Source organism: Callospermophilus lateralis, chromosome 14 (genome assembly GCF_048772815.1).
Source record: "Callospermophilus lateralis isolate mCalLat2 chromosome 14, mCalLat2.hap1, whole genome shotgun sequence".
Classification (NCBI taxonomy): Eukaryota; Metazoa; Chordata; class Mammalia; order Rodentia; family Sciuridae; genus Callospermophilus; species Callospermophilus lateralis.
Window position 1 is genome coordinate 19,557,164 of NC_135318.1, and position 10,686 is coordinate 19,567,849.

General features: G+C 35.8%; 1 protein-coding gene across 2 annotated transcripts in view; it reads left to right on the top strand.

The window, feature by feature from the left end:
* Hadhb (hydroxyacyl-CoA dehydrogenase trifunctional multienzyme complex subunit beta) overlaps nt 1-9,254 on the top strand; it is a 39,308-nt gene extending 30,054 nt beyond the window's left edge. For both annotated transcript variants that reach the window (XM_077105192.1, XM_076833181.2), the window contains 6 exons: nt 2,196-2,275; nt 2,401-2,448; nt 3,088-3,175; nt 3,781-3,855; nt 4,233-4,397; nt 8,693-9,254. In XM_077105192.1, the coding sequence (XP_076961307.1) occupies nt 2,196-2,275; nt 2,401-2,448; nt 3,088-3,175; nt 3,781-3,855; nt 4,233-4,397; nt 8,693-8,728 (492 nt within the window). In that variant the 3' untranslated portion in view covers nt 8,729-9,254. The remainder of the gene's footprint in view (nt 1-2,195; nt 2,276-2,400; nt 2,449-3,087; nt 3,176-3,780; nt 3,856-4,232; nt 4,398-8,692) is intronic.
* Nucleotides 9,255-10,686: the final 1,432 nt, after the last annotated feature.

A 10,686-nucleotide genomic window follows, 5' to 3' on the forward strand; every position in this document is an offset into this window, starting at 1 on the left:
AAAAAAAAAATTTTTTTTTTTTTTAATTAAAAAAAATAAATATGGGACTAGGGTTGTGGCTCAGTGATAAAGCGTTCGCCTAGCACGTGCAAGGCCCTGGGTTCGATCCTCTGCATCACATAAAAATAAATATAATAAAGGTATTGTTTCCAACTACAACTAAAAAATAAATATTTAAAATAAAATAAAGGGCTGGGGATGTGGCTCCGCTGGGGTGGTTAAGCACCCCTTGGGTTCAATTCCTGGTACCAAAAAAAAAAAAAGTCATTCCAAGCAAAGGGAACAGTAAATGAAAAATCAAGGAGCTATGACACCAAGGACCTCTTTGGAAAAAGCTTATTTGGAGCACAGAATATGAACTGGAATATGAGGAAAAATACAAAGAATAATGGGATACCTCCGATACCTCCTTTAGCTTTGATAATTAGAAAATAATGTTCTAGGTCTGGGGTTGTGGCTCAGTGGCAGAGCACTTGCCTAGCATGTATGAGGTACTAGGTTTGATTCTCAGCACCATTTTAAATAAATAAAATACAGGTCCATAGACAACTTAAAAAAAAAAAAAACTATGAAAAAAAAAATGCCACCTGATCATAATGTCTGGAAATAGGCAGATGTTTGTCATACTTGCCCATGGTGACTAATTAATGCCTGATATTGATGGACTGCAGGCAGGGTACCTGGAATAGTTTCAACAATATACATCTCCACTGTTAAGCCTAAATGGTGAAGGACTGGTGAAATGATTGTTTCCAAAACTAAATTAGATTATCATATAACCATGTGGCATGGATTGTATTCACGGGATCTGAATGCCCTTGATTTCTTCTGTGGTATATCAAAGGTCCAGGTTTATTCAGTGAAAATCAGAGACACATTCATCAGAGGCAACACATCATGGTTTCATGATTAGTGCACTACATTCATTGCAGTGTTGCACAGTGGCACACTGAACATATTATTAAGGTGATGTCCATAAGCCATTTATTATGTATAGTGGAAACCTGTGTTTACAGACTTTGTGGCCACACTTTTGGTGGCTGCATACTCTCTTCAGGGTTACTGAGTTGTAAAAAATGTGATAGAATGTGAGAATTTCTTTTTTAAGTAATGGTAAAATACTCCCCATACACCATCGTACCTCTTTGTTCCCCCTTCCTCAATGGTCATTTGGAATAAAAAAGTATGGGACAACTGGGTGCAGTGGTGAATCCCTGTAATCCCAGCGGCTCAGGAGACGAGACAGGAGAATCTGAGTTTAAAGCCAGCCTCAGGAACAGCGAGATGCTAAGCAACTCAGTGAGACCCTTGTCTCTAAATAAAATACAAAATAGGGCTAGTATGTGGCTCAGTGGTGAGTGTCCCTGGGTTCAACCCCCCAGTACCAGAAAAATGTATGGGACAAGTTGGGCACAGTGACACACCTATAATCCCAATGGCTCAGGAGGCTGAGTCAGGAGGATCTCGAGTTCAAAGCCAGCCTCAACAATTTAATAAGCTCCTAAGCAACTCAGTAAGATCCTGTCTATAATTAAATATAAAAAAGGGCTGGAGATGTGGCTCAGTGTTTAAGCCCCTCTGAGTTCAATCCCTGGTACCAAACAAACAAACAAACAAAAAAGTATAGGACATTTCCAAAGAGAGAAAGCCATAGTTCTAATGTTCTCATCTGCACCTGATTCTTCTCCCATTGGTTTGCTTGTTATAGAGCATGTAAGTAGAATAAAATCATATAGAAGCCATAGGCAGAAAGCAGATGAGAAATAACACAGAAAAGTAAAAAATAAAAAAGTTAAATAAGAGATTTTAAATCCTAAAATTCATAACATTCTTCATTTTCTGTGCCAAAGCAGAAAACTTTGTCTTAAATTTATTATGGCTAAATATTTCTAATTTTACCTCTTTTCTTTATCCATTTTGAAAATTATGATACTTTTTGAATAGCCTCTTCTGCTTTTGTCTTCAAAATATGGATCAGCGTTGGTGGTATAGTGGTGAGCATAGCTGCCTTCCAAAATATGGATCAGTTCATGTGTTTGAATTATAATGTAGTGATTGATACAATGAAGTTTGTTGTATATACTAAGTTTAATGAGTTAGTATACTCAGAAACAGGACCTAGAAAAATAGCTGCAGAAAGACCTCCAGACAGACTAGAGAATTAATTGACATTATTGTTCTGATTAACATTTCAGACTGATGGCGCTTCCGCAATGCTGATTATGGCAGAGGACAAAGCTCTGGCCTTGGGTTATAAACCAAAGGCATATTTAAGGTAAAGTATATATTCAAGTAAATCACCTTTGATTTCTTTATTCCACAAATTAAAATAAATTAAATTAATTTAATTAAAAAATAAAATAAAATAAAGGAAGCTAACCCTTCTGTTTTTTTACCTAGGGATTTTGTGTATGTGTCCCAGGATCCAAAAGATCAGCTTTTACTGGGGTAGGTAGTAGTGTATATTCCTAGACTATAATCAAAAGTATTTGATCATACCATTTATTACACAGGTTTTAAAGTATGGTAAGTCCTAAATTCATAATTGGATCATGTGGTGGGCTTTTTTTTTTTAATAATCCTTTTAAAAATTATTCCCATGTTTTCTATATTTTTTACTTAAAATGATTATACATGTATAACATATATGTATCACTTTCTATTTTTTGTAAGATATCATAAGCATTTTTTTTTATTTTGCTATATGCACTGCTACACAATCTTCTTAATAGCCTTTCATAAAAACCTTCTGATATGTTTATTGTCTTCCCCTCCCTCACAAGCTGCTAGCCTCAGTGGCTTCCATTATGACCTGGAGATTAACCAGGTCCTTTCCCATTTCTTTCCCTTTAAATTCTGTTCTTCTAGTGTGTACATTATCAGCTTGAACTTATCCTTCATTGTTTACTTGTTTGTTATGTTTCCCCGGCTCTGCAGTATAAACTTAACAAGAACAGAGCATGTCTATTCAGTTCATTCTTGTATTCCCAATACTTAATCAGTATGTTATAGTAAAATTAATAAATTAGTGTAAAACTCATTCTTAATTAAAGTTTTAAGATACTACCTTTTTTTTTTCCTTTGCAGACCAACATATGCAACACCCAAAGTTTTAGAAAAGGCAGGATTAACCATGACTGACATTGATGTTTTTGAATTTCATGAAGCTTTCTCAGTAAGTCATTTGAAAGATATATCTGAAAGGACTATAGTCATTAAAAATGTAGTTCATGTTTGTGGGAGAGAGCAAGGCATGGTTTATAATGTGGGTGAAATAAGAGTGGTGAGGCTTTCTATTTTAAATACTAATCTATATTGCAGGAGGGGCTTCAGGGGAATTAATCAAGGGCCACATGTATGGTATTTAAAATATCTTTTGATGCTATCTTGGAGAGGCCCTTAAGAATTACTAAACTGTTTCTTTAAGAAATTTTATTATTATTATTATTCTATTTATTTATTTATATGTGGTGCTGAGGATTGAACCCAGGGCCTTACAGGTGCTAGGCAAGTGCTCTACTGCTGAGCCACAATCCCAACCCTATTGACTGAAAACCTATTTAAAGATTTGCCTAATTAAGTGCTATATATAAATCATATATTTAAGTGATTGCACTATTTTTATTCTCATACAAATACAAATTTTTTATGCCTAAAATTTCAGAATAACCAATATTTTTTTAAAAAGTGTTTATGAGGAAATGTAGTCAGCCAATTTAAATCTTAGGACAATACTTAACTATCTAAAATATGTGTTCTACATTGTATTTTCCCTTGTAGGGTCAGATTTTGGCCAATTTTAAAGCCATGGATTCTGACTGGTTTGCACAAAACTACATGGGTAGGAAAACCAAGGTAAGTTTCTGATTAAAAAAAAAAATGCTTGAATTTTCAAAGCACATTAATATTTAGAATTTAGTAACCTGCTATTAAGGTATATGAAGGAGAAAGCTTCTTATGAAGAATTTTGTACTTCATTATATGTTTGTATTTCTTAGTTTAAAAATAGTTTTTGAAAATTCTTTAGCAGTTTAGTAAAATTTTATGTTGCCTTTTGTTCTTCAAACATTAGATAAAAACAAATTGATCCTCATCTTCTATTACTGGTCTAGACTTTCTTTTGCAGTAAAATTATTTATATCTAGCATTAGTTATTTCCCTGTTACTTCCTGACTTAATTCATATCTTAAGTAAACTTGCCTTTATTATGTCTTTATTTTTGTGGGTGCCAGGTTGGATTGCTTCCTTTGGAGAAGTTTAATATCTGGGGTGGATCACTGTCCCTGGGACACCCATTTGGAGCCACTGGCTGTCGGTTGGTCATGGCAGCTGCCAACAGATTACGGAAGGATGGAGGCCAATATGGCTTAGTGGCTGCCTGTGCAGCTGGAGGGCAGGTATGTCACAGCAATTTCATAGGGGTTTCCAGAAAGTCATTTTCTTAGAAACAAGATAAGCTCATCCCAAGATTGCTTGGTTAGTTTAGTTTGAAGTGGTTTTTGTTTGTTTAGAGCATTATATATATCAGTGAGTTCATCTTGATAAATTCATACAATCATGGAATTCAATTTCATTTCGTGTCCCTCTCCTTTCTTTCTGCCCTCCCCCCAATTCTCCTTTCTCTACTGATCTTCCTTTCACTCATCTGTTTTTTATTTTTGCTTGGTTCTTTCTGCTTACATGTAAAGGTGAAATTCCCTATGATGTATTTATATATGTATATGACATGATTTTTTAAAATCCATTTAATGTTTTCTTGCCTTTCCCATCCTTCCTCTCTCCCTCCTCTCCTACTCTACTGATCTCCCCTATATCTTTATGGTATTTGATCCTCCCCTCCTGGTTTGAAATATTCTTAAAGCAATATTTCTGACGACAGCCAACCAGAAATAAAACAACCTTCTTGGGTGGGTGATCATGGGGAAAGTAACAACAAAAATTCTGATAACACTTTAGAAGAAAGATGCTGTTTAAATATATATTGTGTTTTCGCTAAGTTAATGTTTACTTTTTTGTGTGTGGGTGAGTACTCGGGATTGAACTCAGGGTCACTGGACCACAGAGCAACATCCCCAGCCCTATTTTTTGTTGTTGTTGTTTTTTTTGTTTTTTTTTAGTTGTAGAGGGACACAATATCTTTATTTTATTTATTTATTTTTATTTGGTGCTGAGGATTGAACCCAGTGCCTCACGGGTGCTAGGCAAGCACTCTACCACTGAGCTACAATCCCAGCTTCCCTATTTTGTATTTTATTTAGACACAGGGTCTCACTGAGTTGCTTAAGTCCTCACCTTTTTTGCTGAGGCTGGCTTTGAACTTGCAATCCTCCTGCCTTAGCTTCCTGAGCCACTGGGATTACAGGTGTGCACCAATGTGCCCTGCTAATATTTTCATTTTTTGTTTATAAAATTAATACATGCTCATTTTGAAAACTATGGAAAATGCAAAAAGTATATAGAAAAAAATTGGAACCACTAATAATTCCCTCCCTAGCCACCATTGGTATAGATACCTTGATGTATTTTCTTATTTAATGATAAATTTTTGTTTATTTATCTAATCAGCATGAGTACTTATCTATAAAATGTGTCCAAGGGGTATTTGATCCAACCCTCCTGGTTTGAAATATTCTTCTTTTTTTTTGGACAATTTTTTTTTTTTTAAAGAGAGAGTGTGTGAGAGAGAGAGAGAGAGAGAATTTTTTTAATATTTATTTTTTTTAGTCTTCAGTGGGCACAACATCTTTGTTTGTATGTCGTGCGGAGGATCGAACCCGGGACGCACGCATGCCAGGCGAGCGTGCTACCACTTGAGTCACATCCCCAGCCCTGAAATATTCTTAAAGCAATATTTCTGATGACAGCCAACCAGAAACTGTCTTTCTAAACAACTGAATTATACCTTAATTAGGGAATTAATTTACCTCTGGAAAGATATTCAACTAGGAAATTGTTATTCTGACAGATTTTTTTTTCCCTACCTTGCTTTCATTATATACCCAACTTTTTACCTGCTATAGCATTTAACTCTGGGAATAAAATCCAAAAGGAAAACTGACGGTCATATTTTTTCATTTTGTTTTTGTTTTGTCCTGATGTGAACATATTGTTTTCCTACAGATTACAAAAACTTTCTGTTACTGATCCAGATAAATACATAACATATTTGAAAGTATAAAACATTTTATATTTACCATTTTTTATTTATGATTTTTTCCTCAGAAATAAGGAAATAGGTTCAGTTATTGATAAGTTAGAACATTTTAGATTTCATTACCAGAAAATTTTTTAATCTGTACAACTTATTTACAGAAATACTTGGTTAGTTAGGACTAGAGCTCTCCCTTTTATTTATCCCTCTGTGCCAGGCTTCCACAAGGGAGACAAGTCATATGTAGCACTGTGCACAGTGTGTCATTCACATAGGACACGTTCTTTGATTTGTCTGTTTACGGTGCTTTTTTTTTTTTTTTTTTTGCACCAGGATCAAACCTAGGGGCACTAGCCACTGAGCTACATCCTCACCCTTTTTATTTTTTATTTGGAGACAAGGTCTTGCTAAGTTGCTTAAGTCCTCAATAAATTGCTGAGGCTGGCCTTGAATTTGGGATTCTCTTGCCTCAGCCTCCCAAGGGATTACAGGCATGAGTCACCACACCTGACTTCCCCAGTTCTTTATCTAGCAAGTAGAATATAAATAATACTAGATGCTTCTGTATGTGAACAAAAAGTTATCCCTAGAATCTGTCTTTTAGAAGTGTGTAATGTAGTGAGGAGCAAGGAGATGATACAGATGATATGTTAAACTGATACTGTTTCATTAAGAGCCAAACAGTAACACCAGCATCTTTAGGAGATTAGAGGAAGAATCCATCATGGTGGATCTAAAGCAGAGCCTCTCTGCTTTGGCACTATGAACATACTGGGCTGGGATAACTCTTTGCAGTGGTAACATTAAACTCCTCTCCACCCCTACCTTGCTCCATACACACAGTTGAAATCAGAAATATCTCCAAATATTGCAGTTGTTTTCTGGAGAGAGTGGATCCTCCCTTAGGTAAGAACTACTGGTCAAGCTGGAGCTTGAAAGCAGTGTATTTTAAATAAAACTGGAGAAGGCAGGTGCAGTTGTGCACACTGTAATCCCAGCAGTTCAGGAGGCTGAGGCAGGAGGATCACAAGTTCAAGGTCAACTTGGGCTGTTTAGGGAGACTCTGTCTCAAAATAAATTTTTTTAAAAAAGCATTGGGGATGAAGATCAGTGTAAAGTGCTACTGCGCTCAGTCCTCAGTACTGAAAGAACAACAACAACAAAAAAGCTGAAGAGTGTTCCACATTACTGAGTCCTTCCAGGACAATTCCCAAGTCAGTCAAACTTTCTTATCCTGCTCTTTTTTGTTTGCTTATGTGTTGTCAAAGTACCTGTTTTGATCTACAGTGTGTACTAGATAAGAGTGGAGACTGTAGCAAATGTTTAAACCCACACAGCGTCCAACTTGGTGCCTAGTAAATAATAGTTTCTTGATAAATATGGGGATTGAATTGAACCTAGAAGACAAGAGATTCATTAGGTCATTTACTGGTTTGTTGGCAGTCTAAAGGTTAGAATGACTGATTATCAGATGGGATTTAAACTAGAGGCATACTAGTATATAGCTCTGTGTAGTGCTAGAGAAGGGACATTTCTTCTTCCTTTTGTGGCCCTTCAGACCATCTCTTTAATCTGTGTATACTAGTGGAGTTAAGAACCCAAGCTTTGGAATCATCTAGATCTGGTTTCAAATCCTGACCTTGCTACTTAATAACTGTGATTTGTATGAGTCACTTAATCTTTCAAAACCTCAGTTTTCTCATCTAGAAATTTACTGTTTTAAAAATTGTATTTTTATGTGGTGCTGAGGATCAAACCCAGTGCCTCTCATATGCTAGGCAAGCACTCTACTGCTGAGCCACAACCCTAGCCCCTAGAAATTTACATTTTTAGCACTCACTGTATTGTGTTTATTTCTATACAACTAGAAAAGCCTCTGATTGCTCACCTTATTAGTAAACTTTGGGCTAGGGTGTAGCTCAGTAGTAGGATGCTTTCTTAGCATATACAGGACCCTGGGTTCAATCCCTAGTATCACAAACAGAATATAGCAACCATTTATAGAATATCTATTAGGAATCAGACTGTACTAGATTCTGGTGCACTTACGTATCCAAACACATAAATATATGTGTATGTGTGTATACTATATGCTACTTGTTTGTATGCTGTACTGGGAATTGAACCTAGGGGCTCTTTACCACTGAGCTTTTACAAACCTATATACTTAGTCTTTTTTTTTTTTTTTTTTTGAGCTAGAATCTCACTAAGTTGTCCAAAGCTCATTTTAAACTTGTGATCCTCTTGCTTCAGCCTGCTGAATCACTACAGTGACAGGCCTGTACCACCATGCCCAGCTACTGTATGCTAATTTAATATTTACAGAAACTTTCTGAAAATTTCAGGCAGCATAAACCCCATTTTATAGAGGAAACCAAGGTTCATATGACTACCAACTTTCCTAAGATCTCACAATGGCTAAATGGCAGAGCCGAGATCAAACTTCCAAGCCTGTACTTTTACAACATTGTTATCTGCTGCCTCCATACTGACTGGATTCATGACCTTTCATTGTTCTAATGGAACTTTTTTCCTTTACAGGGCCATGCTATGATAGTGGAAGCTTATCCAAAGTGATGGATCCTGAGGAGGAGATCTGACTTCTGTGCAGCACTTGCACTGGGCAATGCCATTTCAATGCATTACTAAGTGACACCTGTAGTTCCTAGTTCCTCTTAGGAAAACATCTGTGGCCTTCTGTTAAGTACTTTGCTATTAAGCCTTGCCAACGTTCTGACGTTTTTCAATAATCATAGCTTACTGCTCTTTCAGGGATTTCTGAGTTACCCCAATATCACACAAATATATTTAAACAGTGTTTTTGAATCTCTGTTGTCATTAAAGACTAAAGTAGTGGTTGCAGTTTGTGAAAGAGGTTAGCTGAGATTTGGAATCATCTGTGTAACATTTGCAAATTATACTTCTTCCTATCTGTGTCCTAAAGATAAGTATTTTCTCTAAAATACAAACCAATGTGCCTCAATTAACTAATTATGGAAAATAGTTCATTATCTAAATATCGCTGAAAAACTTTGAAAGTAAATGTTGAGATATATAAATACCATGTTGGTCAACCTCAATAAAGTAGAGAAGTATTGGAGAACTCTTTGCCTTATTTTTACTAAGGAGAGAAAGTGGTTCTCTTGATTTAGAGGTGGATTTTGCCTTTAATATCTCATTTGTAATTTATAACTTTCCGTAAGCCATAAAGGAATAAGAGTGTTCTGCTTTAAAATAATACCTTCCCCAATTGCTTGATAGGAGTAAATTTATCTCATTGTTTGGAGGTGCTTCTGTTTGCTAGAATTTAAATCAAGTATAAAGAAGTTTTTATTTTGATCAACTACTATTAGCCCTTTCATATTTTTGACATCCACACTTTACTAAATAACATATAGACTAGTGCTTTGAAAAGAAGCAAAAGGCCTACTAGTGGCCATTTAAATGTTGCTTAGGTCTGTGACAGTTACTGGTGGTCATAATCAGCCTGTAGTTCATGCACATCAGGCACAGGACCTATGCTAACCTCTTAAAAAGATATTTGAGTGCTCACTTTGGTAGCACGTATACTAAACTGGAACATTACACAGAAGATTAGCATGGCCTGTTTTGTTTGTTTACTTACTTACTTTGCACAACTGGGGATCAAACCCAGAGCATCATGTATGTTAGGCAAGTGCTCTACTATTGAGCTATATCCCAATCCTTTTTTTGCTTTTTATTTTTATTTTTTGAAAACAGGGTCTCAGGCTGGCTTTGGACTTATAGTCCTTCTGCTTCAGCTTCCTGAGTAGCTGAAGTAACAGGCATATGCCATAATGGTTGGCTTGAAATATGAACTTTTATTATTCTTCATAGAATGCAATGTGGTGGAGAGACAAGCCACAGTGGGCAAAGAGGTAGATGCTTCTTACAAAGGATCCAGAATATAAAGAATTACTACAGAGCAAGAATAAAGATAATGCAGTAGAAAAATGGACAGAAGATAGTAGCAGACATTTTTTCTTTTAGAAAATGATAACATGAAAAGTTGAATTATTAGTAATAAACATGAAAAGTTGCTTATTAGTAATAAAGAAAAAATCAAGATCATAATGAGATATACTTTTATACTCACCAGACTGGCAAAAATATAACAAGACAGAATTGGTGAGGAGATGGAAAAGTAGGAACTTTTATACACAGTTGATGAAAATATAAATTGGTGCTGAGCATCATGGTGCACACCTGTAATCCCAGTGAGGCTGAGGCAGGAAGATCGCAAGTTCAAAGCCAGCCTCAGCAATTTATCGAGGCCCTAAGTAACTTAATGAGACCCTCTCAAATTTTTAAAAAATTTTAAAAAGGGGCTGGGAATGTGACTCAGTGGTTAAGTATCCCTAGGTTCAATTCCCAATTTAAAAAAAAGAAAGAAAGAAAGCATAATCTTGGAAAAATATTGAATACCCATATTCACAGCCACATTATTCACAAGAGCCAAAAGGTGGAAGCAATCCAAATGTCTGTGGACAGATAAGTGGATAAACAAAATATGA